At 36.0% G+C, this 18,574-nt stretch overlaps 2 protein-coding genes across 6 annotated transcripts; one reads left to right on the top strand and one right to left on the bottom strand.

Annotated features, from left to right (window-relative positions):
- Positions 1–3,921: 3,921 nt before the first annotated feature.
- On the bottom strand, positions 3,922–9,895 carry LOC101302107. Of its 5 annotated transcripts, none has more exons than XR_185193.1 (7): positions 9,776–9,895; positions 8,187–8,237; positions 7,930–8,078; positions 6,902–6,944; positions 6,551–6,598; positions 5,638–5,710; positions 3,922–4,903 (listed from the first exon to the last, which is right to left on the bottom strand). XR_185193.1 is itself a non-coding variant. In XM_004306897.1 (4 exons), exon 4 carries the CDS (start codon positions 4,891–4,893, stop codon positions 4,381–4,383), a length of 513 nt encoding a protein of 170 aa, XP_004306945.1. In that variant the 5' UTR covers positions 4,894–4,903; positions 5,638–5,710; positions 6,551–6,598; positions 6,902–6,956; the 3' UTR covers positions 3,922–4,380. The 5 variants fall into 5 exon arrangements, 1 of the variants encoding a protein (XP_004306945.1); XR_185195.1 differs by lacking the exon at positions 5,638–5,710 and having other exon boundaries at positions 7,930–7,977; positions 8,049–8,078; positions 9,776–9,844; XR_185194.1 differs by lacking the exon at positions 9,776–9,895 and having other exon boundaries at positions 7,930–7,977; positions 8,049–8,078; positions 8,187–8,220.
- Positions 9,896–14,325: 4,430 nt separating this feature from the next.
- On the top strand, positions 14,326–16,412 carry LOC101301815. The gene has a single exon (XM_004306896.1). The coding sequence runs from the start codon at positions 14,483–14,485 to the stop codon at positions 15,974–15,976; it is 1,494 nt and encodes a 497-aa protein (XP_004306944.1). The 5' UTR covers positions 14,326–14,482; the 3' UTR covers positions 15,977–16,412.
- The last annotated feature ends 2,162 nt before the right edge of the window (positions 16,413–18,574 follow it).

The following is an 18,574-nucleotide window of genomic DNA, read 5'->3' as shown; positions in this document are numbered from 1 at the left end:
CCAATCTGGATGAAAATTTATAAAAATAATTTACTCATATAAAGCTAAAAACTGAACGGATAAGATGTCAAAATGTGATCGAATATTAGGTCTTTTAAACCATAAACTGAAAAGTTCTCATCAAATCCTCAACTTAAAGGTTTTCATTAAAAAGGCTCTCATGTATATATAGCCAAGAATTAAATTGGTTTTGGTCGATCAAATTTGAGAAACCTTCATGCCCAAAAAGCGAGGAAGAGGACAAGAAACTTAGCGTAAGCTGGCTGTGGCTGAGATAGCTGCAGATAGAGACAGAGAGGGCAAAGAGGAAGAGAGAGAGGAAGGGAGGAGGCAAAGGCCACCCAGAATCGTACGAAGTCGTCACCAGCTGCAGCCTTAACACCTAGAAAGCAAAGCTACAGCCAGAAAACCAGAGCTGCAGAGCAGATCGCAGAGCAAGAAGGTGTCCCAACCTCTCAAAGCCTTTCATTTCATTAAATGGACGAGCTGCCCCCAACATCATGACATCTTTGTGTTCTTTTACGACAAGCATATCATCTCTGATATCCCCCCAGATCATGATCTCCCCTCATTTATTACGTTACATTATTGACTATTATGACTCCCCTACCCCTAATACCTAGCTAGTTAGCTTCTATAGGTGATTTGAGATCAATGATACAAGTCATACAACACTCCCATGTCCGTAATTTCAAAGTTTATAACGAGCCAACGTTTGATATCTTTAATTTTTAAAAAATAATTTATCAAAAAAAAATTAAAGTTTTTGTTATTGATTGAAACGTCTATAAAAACTCATGTAGTTTGATGACTTTCGAGATCTTTCAATAGTTTTAAGGGAAAATGATATAGTGGCACCAAATACGATCAATTGAGTTCATATTCAAACATTATATGATATGTAAACAACTTGATACAACGATTCTTTTTCAACAAAGTCCTTATATCTTTTGTCACAATTTTTTGTTAAGAGTAACTTGAAATTTGTACAGCCCTACAAGATAATCTGTATCAATTAAAACAACAAACGAAATCATACTCCCCAAAAATACGTCTCACGCGCCTCAAAAAACCGTAAACTTTGTCGAGTGTTTCTCATCTATTCGTCCGGCTGCACAACGACGGTGGCACAGTAGCAGCAACATTCCAAGAGATAGTAGCAACAACATTCCAACAAATAATAGCAGCAACATTCCAGCAAATGCAGTAACAACTAGAACAAGACATGGCGGGGTCTAATTTAATCATTTAATTTGATTTAATTTGTATAAGGTCAGTTTGATAAATTAAACCATGACACATGACAAACAGAAAACGATTCATCCTTATTTGTTAAAAACTGTCATTATTTGTTTAAAAACAATGTAAATAGATATTTTTGTGTTTTAAATCTTTTTGGAAGGGGTATATGTGGTTTACTAAATCTTTTTTCCCATCTCTCAAATCATATCTAAGAATGACAGTAATGTTCACATGGTCAGTAATTGACCAAGAGATTCATAATTCATGGTCAGTCACCGTTAGATTTATATTCAAGAATTGAAAACAAAACAACTCAACTTAAAAATAATTTTCTCCACATTTGGATTTACATCCAACGATGACTGACTATGAATCTTTTGGTCAATTACTGACCAGGTGAACACTATTGCAGTACTGCTAGACAAGATAATTTTCCCTCGAACCAAAAAAAAAGAAAATAAAAAAGGATTAATTTTCTCCTTAGGAAAGTAATTAATTGTTGAATTTGATATCTTATTAATCTAGTTCCTAAAGTGAGGGTTGGATTTAAAAGCTGCTCCACCTATGGCAATTGGGCCTTATTTAAGGTGGACCCTCTTTTTTAAGTTTGACATATTTTTGTTTTTATTTTATTGAGATCAATGGTTTTCTGAAAAACATTTTAAGTATTTTTTTTGGGATGTCTTCCTGGTTGTACCAAATGCATTGTCCAGAGACTAATTCGTTTGGTTCGCAGAATTGAAATCTAACAACTATCTTGACATACAAAATGTTAAAAGGGTTTTGTACAAAGTCATAAACGTGAAGTTGAGCTTAAGAGACAGTATATTGAATTTCTATCTCCAGTTGATTGAGGTAAGTTGACAGCAAATCATATATACCAATTATTCCTGGTAAATTCACCGGTAACTATCAAACTCCATTATACAAACATCATATGAACCTTGAATCAGATAACTGTTTTCTCCATTGTTTTGTAATGCATCAAGCACTTTTCAAGACAATACACATTCTTTTGAACAAAGGACAGGGCTAGCCTTACAAAATCTTCTTCTGCTCTAAAGAACCCCGATGCTAGCTGAAATTCTTTTCACTGTGGAACCAACTTTTGGTAATTATCAACCAATTATAATCTGATTTTACCCGAAAGTGAATTTCATGTGTCACCTGAACAATCATTATTAGCAAAAATTTAAATGGTCCTAGTCTAGACAAATATGAAAGCATAACAAGTTGAAGGACATGGGAAAATCTATCTGCAATAACCAAACATCAGACAATACAAAAATCTCAAACTGCAACCAGTGCCCAAACATAGAAATATGCATATATTATTAGACCTGCCCAATTGATGTCTTTGTTCCTTCACGGATTCAAATGGAGACAAAGAAAGGATCTCCAATGTTGTTATCTCATGCAAAGGTAAACATCAACCTAGCTGCATGGCTCTTATAGTTCGATCATTGTTGTCTAAGAGATACCAAACAAAGTGTAACCCCCCAATCTCCGGCAGTCCACAAGATCTCAAACCATTCCAAGAAGATATGCCTACTCAGATATGAAGTGTATGTGCCATAACTAGCTCACATACTATGAAAGACATATGTATTACACTGTACCATGACAATGACATGTTACATTAGCATCTAAACCGGCCGATGGTGAATACTAGGCATATATGTAGTTAGTTAACCTGCAGGATTGCAAGCTTAGACTTTGTCTTTATGGAAGCACATATATCCCTATATATGTTGTGAACTTAGGAATTAGTGACTGGTTACATATTATAGGAGTTAACAATATACGGCTAATTGCAGCATAGGTATTAACAGAGAGTTAGGACATTACCTAGGAATCGTCACAAGAGGTTCATTTGAATGCAAATTGTAACCGATGAAGCGAAGCTATTCTATATAACAAGTGAGATTTTGCAGTCTACAAAGAGATTCTTCTTTCTTTCGGAGACTTCTGCAAGTACCAAGGTTTCTACCAAAGATGGCTATCGGTATGGCTCCTTGTGAAGTTCCCCAACTTACCCGCAAGAATTACAACAGATGGTGTAACAATGATAGATTTACTTCATTCACATGATTTGTGGGAGATCGTAGAGAAGGGATTCAAGGAGCATGAAGATGAAAACACCTTAACCCTAGTCCAAAGGCAAGCGTTGAATGATTCAAGGAAAAGAGATGGTAGAGCTCTCACCCTCATCCATCAAGCCTTGGATGATGATATGTTTGAGAAGGTTGCAAATGCAACCACATCGAAGGAAGCGTGGGAAAATTTGAAGAATTCGTTTTGCAACATTGATAAATTGAAGAATTTGCGACTCCAAACACTTAGACGAAAGTGTCAAAGTTTGCATCAGAAGAAATCAAAGTCAATTTCAGTTTGTATGTCAAGAGTTCAAGCCATTGTCAATCAATTGAGAAGTGGCAGTCATCAAGATATCAACGATACTCAAATGATTGATGAGAAAATTCTTCACTCGCTAGATTCAAAGCTCGAGCACATATTTGTTTCCATTGAAGAGTCAGAGGAGCTAAATAGGCCACAAAAAGAGGCAAGAAAGATCTGCAAAGAGAACAAGTTCATCTTACCAGCGATTAAAAATCCAGGGAACGATGACAAGCTTATCGACACAAGGTATTATAATTTCATTCAAGAATATTGCATAACCAAGAAGGAGATACGACTCAATTATGTGAAATCTGAAGATGAAATTACAGAGATCTTCACTGATTTTGAGATCAAAATGTAAAATGAGATCAATGCTGAAGTTTTGCATGCATCTTGTCTGCTGAGGATGCGAATAATATGGTTTACATTTGGCAAGTTAAATTCATGTAATTCTAGTGTAGGAACTAGCGTACAGCTACTACATTTACTGCTTAAGAATGATCCACAACAGTTATTTTAAACACACCTTATAAGCAAGTTATAAAAATCAAATGCTAATATATCAACTGAATTCTCTTATCTAAATGTGTACTCTTCTTCAGTGAGTATGTTTTGTGTAATGTGAATCAATGGAGATGAAAACCAATGAACTTTTGTCTCTCAAGTGATGAGCCAAGGCTTTTAACCAACATAAACAAGATAATAACAGAACTATATGCTTACCAATAACTAAAACTCTTAGCTGCACTTCTTTAGTGATTTCAGAGTTAAGAGAAACGTGTCTTTCCATCTCTTCGTCTTCATCTCCTTAAGAATCGTTTTATGTTCTGCTTTCTTGACCTTAAGAAGCTCATCATCTCTCTTCTTCTTGGTTCTTGAGATGCGCCCCCTTCCAATCACGAGCCTCTGACCTAGTCCAAGATCATCTACACCCACTTCCTTATTGTCACTATCTTTCTTGATTGATTTTGAGAACTCTTTTTTCATTTGACTGAATGAAAGAGCAGATAAAGCCTCTTTATCCATCATAGCCAGTGCCTCGGCCACCTTGCTGAAGTCATAAACGCATGATGCGGTACTCTTATTCTGCATAGCAATGGAGTTATCAACTGCAAAATTGTTGATGAGAGAGTTGTGTGCTAGATGTAGCGCCTCTTTCAACTTGGTGAAATCATAGCAGGAATCAGTATCATGCTTCCCTAGGGATTGATCAGTACTATTACTCGACTGACCTTTCGATTTTGGCTTCATCGTAACAATCCTGCACAAGTAGCAACCTCCATTAACTTTAGAAAAGATACAGATTTTCTAACCACTAAATGTAGGACTTGTGGTCTATACTATTTCATCAAAGTGAAAGGACCAAACCACAATAGCCACTCCTTTCAACCAATCATATTGTGCAAGTCTACGGTATCAGTCTCCTCAGTTCATCATTCTATCAAAATTATTTGGGTAGCTAGATAGATGTATAACACTAATCATGAATTACAATGGCAGTGGAAAAGATTGGTGAATATTGGAAAATTTCTATATCGGAAAAGAAGTAGGGTTTGTACGTAGCTCGGATCCAGGGCTCTAGGCGAAAACTAAAAATAGGGCTCCCTACCTTTACAAATATTTACAATTTTTTTTCTCTTCGAAAATAAAGACATCACAATATCAGTTAAAGACATCTCTCTTTTCTTAACTACTGCATCTCTTATCGACCAAAAAAAACACTACTGCATCTCTTTTTTGAACATGAGAAAGATACTTTCTAACTGGAACCATATACCTGCAAAGTATAAACCTTAATATTGTAATATATTCAAGCCAATACTTCTAGAAAACATGATGATCAAAAACATAACTAAACATGATTAGTAACATACCACTACAATTGCAAAAGCTGCAAATCGATTACTAAATCAACAGCGCATATATCCCAAATTCAGTAGCAAAAGAAATACTAACGCACTATTGCTAATCAAGTGCTCAATCAACAGTACATACTAGAAAGATGCCCACGCGTTGCAGCGGGACTTTGGCGTATTTCTGCTTGTGATAGCTCCAATGTTTCAAGCAACTGCATATATACTTGAGCTTGTTAATTGTTTAGTTTCAAGATAATAATAGGCAGTAGACTATGAATCTGGTTCGAAAGACGTAATAGGATTCCTATGACCATGAATCTTGACATCAGAAGATGGTAAGCGATATGGCATTGTAATTTGTAAGTAACGCAAAATCTAGTGGCTGTCGAAATTTGCCATTTTGAGGCATTGGGTTGTTGAAACCGTGGCATACTAAATGCTGGGAATTTCTACTGACATCAACGTTTATGATATATATTGTCTAAACACAAAGAAACCTTATGAAAAAAGAGTTTCCTTATGAAAAAAAAATCTTAGTCTTGAGGACACTATTTCGATGCTGCATATTTTCCTTCAACTTCTCCTGACTCAAATATGAAAACTCATCACTTAACGGATAATGGAAAACTTAACGCAATCGGTTCCTAATAGCTTATATTCAAAACCAATATTGAAGTAACAAACAAAATGAAATCGATAAAAACAAGTTCTCTTTCTGCCTAATAGTTTTTCTTAATCATCTTCTTTTTACTGAAACCAAGAACACGAAATGATCAAAAACAATACTAATAAGAGAAAAGGTTTTACATTTTGTTTGATGAGTTATGAGGTTGGGCTATTTAAAGGTAATGAATGAACCATATGAAGGTAAGGCATTACCTATGTCAACTTACAAAAACAATAACAAAATCTGAGGTATGTGAACAGGGTAAACAAATGATCAGCTAAAATCTCTTTCTTCATACCCTTATTAACAATAACAAAATCTGGGAAAAATAGTTTCAGTGATTTAAAAATTCCAAAGCATTCTTCACACCCTTTAAAACCCATACCTGAACACAAAGCAGTTGAAGACTTCAATAGCACACTGCTCACAAAACCTATACAATGAAATAACAGTAGATATGTGAGTTGATCATATCATGATTGCTCACAAAACCCCATATATATATTTAAACCAATGTCAATTTTGCATTCCTTTTATAGTGTATGAAGCTACCCTTGATTTTTCAATTCAAGAAAATGCCAGAGTAAAGCTATAAGAAAGTAGATCCCTACACTGGTTGACTGTAAAAGTAACCAATCGATTGATATAACTAAAAACACAGATTGCCACTTTCCATATTACATGCACAGTAACATAATTAGAAGCGCTGAAGTAAAACATAATGCAATTAATATACCTTTTCAAAGTTGATATGCCAAGAAGGATGCAAAAGTTTACACCTGCAAAAAGGATGCACATTGAGATTTTGTCTAAAACAGAAATTGAAAACAGACTTAAAATAAATGAAGCCTAAAACTGTCTTCAAAACAACAAAAAAATGATCTATTATGTCCAGAACTTCACTGCCCAAATCACGAAAGTCGATCATGAAGAACTAATTCATGAAGCATCATCAAGAAAATACACTTTCATGTCCAATTCTACTGTGCATTTCAATTCAATGACATAATGATGTGCACTACTGTTGATAGTAGGCCATGTTGGATCAAATGGCCAATTGAGAGGCTGCAAAGAACCTCAAATTCTTCTATTGAAAATTGAAACTCTGGCACAAAATGTAATATAGTGTTTTCATTATATGCAACCACCTAGTATTTAGTTACCTACTATATGATAGAAATGAACCCCAGTTTAACAACCTATGCTATAATTGCTGAGCCGAGTTGGAGGACGGAAGGAGGCGAACAAACCAAGAAAAAAAGGGAGATGTAATAACTTGAAAAACCCTAACGTCTGATTGCTTCTTATGTTCACCAATTGGAGCCTTATGTTTCCAATCCATGGCACCAGATTTCATATTCTCAAGGGCATTTCATTACACCAAACCAAATACTCAATTACGCAAAATTTCACAAAAAACACACCTATTGTTCGACCAAGATCTTCGACCCATTTCTACCCACCCAATCATGATCAGTCCAAATTATATGACCATCTCAGTCATTCATACAAAGAATGACTATACCCATTAAATAGGAAATACTAAAACATCTATATATATTGTTCCCAATATATAAAGCCAATGCCAAACCTTAATCGAAGCGTTTAGTCTCCTCTCAAATATATCATTATTTCTATAGAGTTGACAAAAATTATGTAGAGCGGTGAAAGGAAATACAAAATTGAACCAAAAAGTAAACACACAAAACAACTGAAATTGTAATTGATCAAAAGAACCTTAAAAAAGGAACTGACCAATCTTACCAAAATGAAGAACCCGAACAATTAAACGATCCAAAACAACGCAGGAGACTGTTGATCAAGACCAAGCAGATCAGTGAGATCACCCAGAGAAAGCAAATTCAAGAAATCGTAACCATCACCTTAACCGTAATCATTCGCTTGGGTCCGCTCTATAACAATGAATTATGTCAATACTCAATTATTAAGTAACATTAACACCAGAAGTCAAAACTAAGAAAGATTAAGAAATCCTCTTCGAAAAGAGATTAGCAAGTCACCTTCCAAATCTTAAGACATTCCACTCCTCAAAATATTGACTCCAGCTCCATCTGTGAAAATAAAAGGTCACTATATACAACCGTAAATAGAAAAAAGCCATCTTTGTTCTTATTTCGAGATCAAATTTCATACACATGTCTAGTCTTTAGTTCTGATAGTTGAGCTTAACGGCATTGGTGAATCAGTTTGAGAATCTGATATTTCCTTGTATTAAATCCCAGTAATCAGCCACCATTTTTTTTTTTATATATTAAACGACCAAGCTCACCTAAGAAAACCATAACATAGCCAAACTCCAATTACCCTCAATACTTGACCGTAACCCAAATTTGGAAGGAAAGTGATCAGCGAACCGAACACTTTCTGCAAGAATTGACCGAAAACCGAACCAAAAAAGATAAACGAATCCTAGAATACAAAATCAACACCAAAAAAGCAAAATTTCAGAGAAGGAAGCTTACTTAAAACCTGAATTCACCAAAAACCCAAACTCGCAAGAAAAGTGATCGGCGAAATCAAACCTCGAACACCTTCTGCATTAAAATTTCCCAAAAATCAATACCTGATGGGAAAAAAAGAAAAAGCTACAAATCCACATCTCAATTTCTTTAAAGAACCTAACTTTGCAGCATAAGGAAGAGAATTCGTCTTGCGTTCGTTCGTTGTCCTCTTCTCCTTTCTCCTCCTCTGTCTCTCTTTATGGAAATCCAAAACCACGCAGGAGACTGTTAATCAAAACCAATCTACTCTTTTTCAGCAAGAGAGGCAGGAAAAAAAAACACTGGCCCTAATCCCTCTCTATTCGATCAAGGAAGAGAAGCGATATTTCTTCTTTTTCGGAGGTCCATCTCTCTATCCCTCTCTCTCTTCCCAATCTCTTAAGGAGCACCTGCATTTTTTAATTTTTTTTTTTTTTTTTACTATTCATCGTTCTCTTTCCCATCCCATCAAGAAAAACAAAAAGAAAGCTCCAAATCTATGTGGCTATGTGCGTATAAGAGTAAAAAATCATCAAGATTTCAACAGTAGCAGAAGGAGAAAGTTTGTACCCTCTGACTAAGATTTAGATTTTAATTGATCACTACTACTCTAGTAATAGAAGCTTGCCCAAACTGTGCAAACTAGAACCCCTATGAGTATTATGATCAAATTTTTAGACAAAGCCAAAAGGGTGTTCGTGCTCCTTTGTTTCTGATCGACGTGATGAAAATGATGTTTTTCATGGTTTGTTGAAAGTTGAAATAGCCAAATAGGGTATATGCTCAGGCAGACCATACTAGTCAAAACAACTAGATCCAGAAGGCCTGATGAATCTTCATTATGACTGCTGAGATAAGTGGAACATGAGGCAGAAATCCAAATAAAACAACAGATTTTATAAGTACCTCAAAATAACTGAAATCTATGAGGCAGAAATCCAAATTTACAAAACTCCCTCGGATTAAACACCTAGAAGCCTATTCATCCAAGTTCTAAGCCAATCAATTGCAATTCAACAATTTCATTCATTCAATTCAAATTCAAACTAGTCATTTTTCCAAAACGATTGCTAAAAAAAGAATCTACAGTTAAAGGCATCGTACCGTACCGAAATATCACTACAAAGCAAACAGATGATCGGAAAAGCAAAACGACCGGAGCAAAATTGATAGACCGTGTTGGAAGAGAGAAGAGAGCACAAGTCAGAACTCGTGTTCGGAAGACGGAACTGAGTCCATGTATCAAATGTTTGAGGTAATAGGTGTACTAGTGACAGCCCCAAGTTTGGGTTGGGCTATTGCCCAAACAGCCACCAACATAGATAAAGCCCAATACTTCATTTTTATTTTTATTTTTCTCTTTTTCCTTTTGGATGGGCAAGTGAGATTTTGAATGGATTACGTGAATATTTTTTTTTTGGAGGAAAGATTACGTGAACTTTTTAAATTGGCATCTACTACAGAAAATTAGAATGACAAGGCATCGAGCAGCTTAATTGATTTAGTGATAGTGTAACTTTGTTTATTTACATAATCCGTTTTTACCATTGTCCCAATTACCTTCAAACCAATAAAGATAAATGAGATGAAATGATGTCACTAAATTGTTTTTGTTTCTTTTTCAGTTTTCCTAGCCTGATGCATGCAACTTTAATTTCGATGTTTGAGGAAAACTGTATTTTTTATTTATTTTAACACTTATCGATCACTCTCTTTCCCATATCCCATATCAAGAAAAACAGAAAGAAAGCTCCAAATCTATGTGGCTATGTGTTGCTAAGAGTAATGTGTTTCAAGATATATTTCAACAGTAGCAGAAGGACAAAGTGTATACCCTCTTACGAAGATCGAGTACTATTACCATCGACTACGATTGAGATGCTAATTGATCAGTTGTATTCTAGTAATACAACTCAATCAAAGTCTGCAACTAGAACCCCTATGAGTATTTATATATGATCAAAGTTTTAGACAAAGCCACAAGGGTGTTCGTACTCCTTTGTTTCTGATCGACATGATGAAAATGATAGTTGTCAAGATTTATTGAAGTAGTGTATATGGTCAAGCAGACCATTCTAGTCCCCATGAAAACAACTAGAGCCAGAAGGCATGATGAGTCCGCATTGTGATTGCTGAGGTAAGTTGAACAAATTTAACAACTCCATTAGCTAGTTTTAGTTTGTTTAAGATATACTGAGACACTTGTATATTATTTCATGCTGCAAAATCCTACATGTGATTTTACCAAAAAAGAAAAATATATATCCAACATGTGAGAAAGATAAACAATTGTAACACAGTTAGGGGGTTTAACATAATTATTTTCCGGCATTGACTTGAGCACAAGAGGAACTGTTATGGTCACAAATTCTCAAAATATTGAGGAAAGCAAATTTTAAAGATATAAATTTGGGGTTGTTGGCATGCTTGACTGTTTGAGCAGAAGTAGCCAGTGGAATCTTATGGCACCCTAATGTTTTAATTTTTCTGATCAAATAAATCAGAGACAAGCCCCAAAGTTCTAATTATTCTGTTTACTCATGATTTATATAGTGTTTAAGGAATCTACTAGTTCTAAACCCACAGTCAGAAGAAAACAAAATGATGATCATCATTTTGATAGGAATTATTTAATTAAGTCTTAATTGTGTCCACACTATCGACACTTTTTTTTCTTTTTTTTTAGAGAAAAGAAAAAGCTTTATTGATCAAAGATCATAACGACTAAGATAGTCAAGCATGAATAGTCCGAAGACCATACAAATACATAACAAAGCTAAATCAAACTACATTTAAAAATTAAAATAACAACCTCAAAACTACATAAAAAAATGTGAATATGACAAACTAAAAAAACATATAACCTCCTAAGCTTAATCAAACTACGTTATTTGCATAGCAAATAGCAAAGCTAAATCAAACTATATTTAATAATTAAAATAACAACCTCAAAACTACATAAAAAATGTGAATATGACAAACTAAAAAAACATATAACCTCTTAAGTTCAAGCAACACCTCAACTTTCAATCGATTCTTTTATTCTTCTATGCTTGTAAGTCTAAGAAATTTTACTTATCTATGGATGTTTTAGATAAATTTTGCTAGTGATATCATATTTCACAAAAGGAAGTCGATCTGTAGTGTTCTCTGCTATTTCTGAGGTGTTTAACTCCCACTATTGTATCAGCTCTCACTTTCAGTAAGTACAACAGCCCATCACCTACCCTCCCAACTATGGACCAAACTCTCACCTAAACAAATCACACCTTTTTGGTTCTTCACTCTCAGTCAAGGCTTCTAACCTACTACTAATTAACTATATGATTCTCTTGGAGTATTAGCCTCTTAGATTAATCCCCAGCTTTGACTCATTGATTAATTACTCCCATTAGCTTCGAAGAACAATCCCTGATCATATACTTATATAAGCATAAAACAGGAACATATCCATATTCTATTTCATTATGCAGCTCTGTACTGAATTTTTGAAGCTGAACCCACTAAACTCTGTCTGTGTAAAGCTCAGCACACAAGGTTTAAAGGGTTTTGCATAAAGCTATAATGATTGCATTCCTAAACAGACACATACATACAGGCTGGGAAACTTGGCAAGGCATGCAGTTGCCCACTCACTTTGGAGCTCAATAATTTACTGTTGAGATTGAGATTCATCATCACACCGGTGAAAGTTTTGGTCCTTGTTCTATATCCACATTGTACAAAGATACCATATCACAATGCCAACGAAGAGACTTAACACCATAATCCAACTTTTTTCTTCGAGGCCAGGTGGTTCACCTAATTCTATATATCTCATGCTGTCTAGATAAAAAGTGAAGGGCCCAAAACATGGAAGCCAGGACTGATGATTAACCTTTATAAAATGGTTCATGCTTATTGATCATAGATTCCTAGCCCTTTGTTGGAAAGCTGGAAAAGCATTGGTTTCTCGAGCTAGCCATGGTGAACGCAATTTTAAGATTCAGTTCCAGAATTAGTCTAATGGTGCTCACGTATTAAAATAGGTTAGTCATTTAGACCGATTTAAGGAGAGGCAACAATGGCCGATCTATATTCAATAGTTCCCTGGTGTGAATCACATGTAGATTCATGTTGTATTAGTGCATCATTTACTATGCTTATGGGTCACCATCAATCCATCATTGCATTTACAATCTCCACAAATAAAAACATAATTTGAGGAACAATATAAACACCTTGATAGTTAATAAGAACATATGTAAGTTGTGAACAAACTAGTTTGTGAACAATACCTATACAATTTAATATCGAGTGATATAATGATAGCACGAAATTTGGTATCTCATCTCTTTGAGAGCAACTATTCGCATTACAAACACTAGTGTACGTTTATTTTGTTTTTCACTTAAGTTTTTTCAAAATTATTATGAAGAACATATTAATTAAGGTTGTACTTTGTTTTGATATGATTATAAAATTCTGTGCGTAGTTGCTTTGCTCACTCTATGCATGGCTGAATCTGTTATTGCTGAGTCTGATTTCTTAACTAAGCAGTAGCATGCTATATATACTCATCATTCCTATATCGTATATAGTTTGAATGATCGATACATACTTCAGAACTTATTCAAAGTCACAAAAGTATAAGTTTTGAAGAACGAATTGATGAGTGATTACCGGAAAATTGTGAAGATATAACAGGTCATACTTGTTCTTGTCTTACGAAAATCATGTTTTTTAATAAACACAGCCACTCACTTAATGAATTCTTTTGCTGCAATTCACATGAGATGTATTTATCTTTTCTATCATACTTATGAGCTTGCTCTTGCTCATACCGAAAACAAAATTATAATAATCTCAATCGAAGAATAAACATATATTAGCATAGCAAATTTATCAGAAATTTTGCTTTATATTTGATTTCAACAGAAATTATCATGGTTCAAATTAATTTTTTATGATATACATTTTTGTTTTATTTGAAGTGAATCGATTATTTACTTATTTTAATTATTGTATTAGTTATACTCAAGAAATATTATTCGTGAATATTCGAGTTTCCATTAGCATTTTTGGCATTTTGTCATTCTTAAAAAAAGAAAAAGAAAAAAATACCAGTTTGTCATTATAGATCTCTAGGTAGGCTCACCTCTTTTTTATGCTGGAAATTCTCTCATTTCGTGGTAGAATAATCTGAGTGTTTGGTGCTCTTATTGCACTTTAAGGATGCATTTCTGCATTCAGTCATTCACCTCATTGCAGTTTCGATGAATATATCAATTATCGTTCTTCTTCCAAAGGAGAAGGATCGGAAAACAAGAACAACTCAATTTTCACTAGAGTTGTCACAATAAGAAAATAAGAGTCCACTCTCGAAGCGTAGCAATAGGGTTGTCACACATCATGTTCTTCTAGTCGTTATGCTTATTACCGTTAACCCCAAATCTGGGAAAAGTCAGCATAACTAAGAGTCTAGGAAGCAGAGCATACCCAAACCCATAAATCTAACAAAATATAAACCCCAAAAATATATGTGAGACTGATAAGATGTGAATGCAAAATACAAAAAGAAAACCACAAAACAAATTAAACAAAACAAAAAGAGAGAGAGGAGGAGTCCATCACCAGCAAGCTAAACCCACTATACCTTCCTTCCAAGACATTCCAAGCACTTCCCACAAGCTCAAGCAGAAGATTTTACTAGTAGCAGAAATAGAAGTAGAACCCAAGAATTCTATCTCTGTTTCGTGCTTCTCTTTCTTGCATTCCACTCACTCAATCAAACACTTAGAGAAACCAAACCAAAGAAAGATTGAATCTTTTCTCCAATGCTGGAAATGGATGGCTCTTCCAAAGCTCCCCCAATTTCTGAAATGTTCTCCAAATTCGCTCTCGCCTTCAAAGCCAAAACCTTTGAGTTCTTCGCAGAAGAGGAAGAAGACCCAGACAGCTTATCTCTGCTCGACTCCGCAGAAGAAATCATCACCGACCAGAAAGTCGTCGTCATCAAACCCGACGGAGCAGCCACTCCCACCTCGCCGGAGCTCCCAATAACTCCGACGAAGCCCGACTTGGGCGAGACCCAGGTCCCAAAACAAGAGCTTTCCACTGTTACAAGGTCTCTGAGCAAAACCCAGATCAGACCCATCAATATTCCGATGACGCAGACTCTGATTTCGTCGGTCTTCGCCACCGTCTCGTCTTTCGAAGCTTCCTACCTTCAGTTGCAGACTTCACACGTTCCCTTTGTGGAAGAGAACGTGACGTCAGCGGACCGGGCTCTGGTGTCTCACCTTCAGAGGCTCTCGGAATTGAAGCAGTTTTTCAGGGAATTTTGTGGAGGTTCGGATTTCGGGTCGGGTTTTGGAGTAGGGTCTTGCTTGGAGGCCCAGGTGCAAGAGAATCAGAGCAAGCTCCGGACTTTGGGGACCATGTCAAATAGGTTGCAGACAGAGATTGATCACAAAGACAATGAAGTTGTGGCCCTGAGGAAAAAGCTGGGTGAGATTCAGAAATCTAACTTTAGACTATCTCAGAGATTATCTAGTACTTTGAAGTCTTCAGCTTGTGAGGTTTTGTTGTCAGTTAGAGTATTTGATTCTGTTCTGCATGATGCTTGTAGATTAACACATAGATTTACTAAGATTTTGATAAGTTTGATGGGGAAAGCTGGGTGGGATTTGGATTTGGCTGCCAATTTGGTTCATCCTGATGTTGGTTATGCGAAAAATGCTCACAATCGATATGCTTTTTTGTCATATGTTTGTTTGGGAATGTTCAAAGGGTTTTATTCGAAGGGTTTTGGTTTAGTTGAGGATGAGGTTTTGTGTAACGGCCATGAGTCTGAATTGGATAAGAGCAGCGTTCCTTTGAAGCAGCTGCTTGAGCATGTGTCGAGCAATCCCATGGAGTTGTTGAGTAGGAACAAGAATTGTGAGTTTTCGAGATTTTGTGAGAGCAAGTATCAAGAGATCATTCACCCCACAATGGAATCTTCAATGTTTAGTAATTTTGATCGGAATGCGGTTGTCCTGAGTAAATGGAGGTCGTTGAACGTCTTCTATGAATCATTTGTTAACATGGCTAGCTCGATATGGACGTTACACAAGTTGGCCTTTTGCTTCGATCCTGTGGTGGAGATATTCCAAGTGGAAAGAGATGCAGAATTTTCTATGGTATATATGGAAGATGTGACTAGGAGATTGTCATTGCCTAGTAAAACCAGGGAAAAAGTTGGCTTCACAGTGGTTCCAGGTTTCAAAATTGGAAGGACGATAATTCAGTCTCAGGTTTACCTAAGTGGCTTGAAATGTACAGAGTAGTGGCAAGTTATTGTTCAGCTGTTAAGATGTCATGGAAATATCAAGATTTAAGCTGAAGCATGATGTTGTTTTTGATCTTAGAAGCTTGGAGTTCAAAAGTTAGAGGATGGATCAATTATTATGCTCACTAAGGAAACTCTTTGAAGATATTTGACTTCTATATATGCTTCACCCGCAGTAACTATGTCGTTGCCACCCCTGTTGTGATACATGCTACCTGGTTAGTGATTTTGGTTTTTCTTTGTATATGGATTTCTGTTGAGACCTATGTTAACCCAACTGTATAGAACCCTTTTTGTTCTAGACTTCTAGTCTCTTTTTTGGCTTAAACACATATACACTGCCAAGTTGTGCATCTTAGTTGGTTATGCCATTGAAAACAAATACCTTCTGACTTTCAATTGTAATGTTATGTTACAAATACATGCTTGATCTGGATTATCTGAAAGTGGCCTCTTTTCGATACCTCTGTAATGTGAATGTGAATGTTAGGATAAATTCTGTTAAGTAGCTGTAGTGCTAGTTCGTAGACTTAATATGCTACACTTTTGCGTTCTCTTCTGTTGTTTAGGAGTGTAGGTAAAGAAAATTTCTATACGCTGATTGCTGATGAAAACTACTTACCTTTCTAAACATCAAACAACCTTAGCTTAGGCGCACTGCTCATAGTTTCATTCTTGCATTGGCTTTGTTTTTCCTCTTTCTTTTTTTCCTTATTTCCTTTGGGGCTCATAGTCTTGGATTGATGACCAGTGACTATTGTTTATTCATACGCATTCGTACTAGAAGGGCAACTAGGGCCTGAAGTTTGTCTCTTTTTATTGATTCTAAATTATGGTCAAGCCTTAGAAAGCTGGTTGGTGCCTAGACAATCTCTATTTGATATGATCATTCTGATTTTAAAGCTCCAAATATCTGCACCTGTGATTTTTAAAGTAGTAATGGATAGTGACCTAATTTCCCAATCCTTGCTCGTTGTCTGGTCCCAGCTGACTCCAGAGCAACCACTTCACATTGGGATAATGCTATATGTGAATGCTTCCAAGTATGAAACGACTATTATGTAGAGCAATGTGCAACAAAGTCCAGACTTTATAACGCTTTCCACAGTTTCTATGTTTTTTCATACATCTAATCTTGTAGTGGTTTATAGTGGAAACAAAATGATGAACTTGCTTTTGTGGTTTTAAATTTGTTGTAAAAGTCATCAATTTAAGGAATAAAGACATGACCATTCCCTTCCATTATACACACTAATATATAATTCTGGTCCAGCGCTTCGTTCCCGGCAAAATGAGTAAATCCCTCCGAAAACAACATAAGCATGACAACCTCCATCACTGAACGCCACTTAACTTACAACAAAGCTTGCATGACTCTAAGCAACTAGTCCTGATTCCTGAAGCTTCCATAATGTGATCAAAGCTTTCTCTTTGTCGTTCGCTCTTACTGGCCCAAAGATCAGAGAACCGGGGGTTAGATGCAGCTGGTTACAAAAATGAAACAGATTAACAACAGACGACAATTGATGGATCCTAGACATCCAACCCGTAATCGCGACCCAATTGCAAGAGCGGAGCTCTACCAACCGTGCTATATCCCCCCGAGCCAAGTGTAGCATGCATGGAGTAGCCACCAGATCGATAGACCGCGTGACATTGGCTTATATGAATTTCTGCCTTTCTGGTGTGGCATTCTGATCGTGTTTCCCCTTTTCGATCTCTCTTGTCAGCTGAATAACTAACAAGCCATGTTCAGTAACATTATAGATTTATAGCAGAGGGCATCGAAAGAGGCTTCACTATCCACTCTCAAGTAAAGCAGGTTCAATCATTCTTGACTGCTGAAAGTTGTGACTGCTCTTCCGATCCCAAAACCACCTACCATCGTCACCTCCAGTGGATATAATTCCGTTCTCATTGACCACCACCGCATTTTGTTCTGGTTCTGATCACCGAACAGAGAGCTAAAGTTTCCCTTCTTACATTGGAGTGTGCCAATTGGCCTCAATGATTCAAAAAGTCCAAAGAGGTCGATACGATAAGGAAAACCCCGTACTTACAAAAAAAAAAAAAAAAGTCCATAGATGTTCTATATGCATGCAACCTATAGCTAGTTCACTTGCAGCTGCATAGTTGCATGTCAACCATAATCAACAAAATGCTTTCCAAATAAACCACAACGTGATACTGGTAGTGAAGCAAATCGACGTCGCATTCTTTATTTGAGGGCTGGGATCAACAGACCATGTTGTAGCAATTTCAATAGAGATTGAGGCATTCCCAGAACAGTTATTCAGAAGGTTTTCTAACATTAGGCACAGCAGAATTTTCCCTAACTAACATTATTGATACCATAATTTCATATTTCTTCACGTGTACGTTAAGTACAATAAAAAACTAATACATTTTCTTTAAATAACTGTTATTTGCATTAGAACAACCCTAAATCAAGGCTAAAGTCTATCTGAACTTACAAGAATCCAGCAAGAAAAAACAAGAGAAACCTAGAAATTAACTAAAGCAAACTACTAGCTACTAGATGATATGAGCTGATCATTTAAGTGATCATACACAAACATTGCAAGAACATCATCCC

This window comes from Fragaria vesca, linkage group LG7 (genome assembly GCF_000184155.1).
Source record: "Fragaria vesca subsp. vesca linkage group LG7, FraVesHawaii_1.0, whole genome shotgun sequence".
Classification (NCBI taxonomy): Eukaryota; Viridiplantae; Streptophyta; class Magnoliopsida; order Rosales; family Rosaceae; genus Fragaria; species Fragaria vesca.
This window is presented reverse-complemented; position numbering and strand designations above follow the sequence as displayed.

Bases quoted from the DNA above. Each gene is read 5' to 3' on its own strand.
- LOC101302107 (XM_004306897.1), bottom strand. From the start codon at position 4,893: ATGAAGCCAAAATCGAAAGGTCAGTCGAGTAATAGTACTGATCAATCC.
- LOC101301815 (XM_004306896.1), top strand. From the start codon at position 14,483: ATGCTGGAAATGGATGGCTCTTCCAAAGCTCCCCCAATTTCTGAAATG.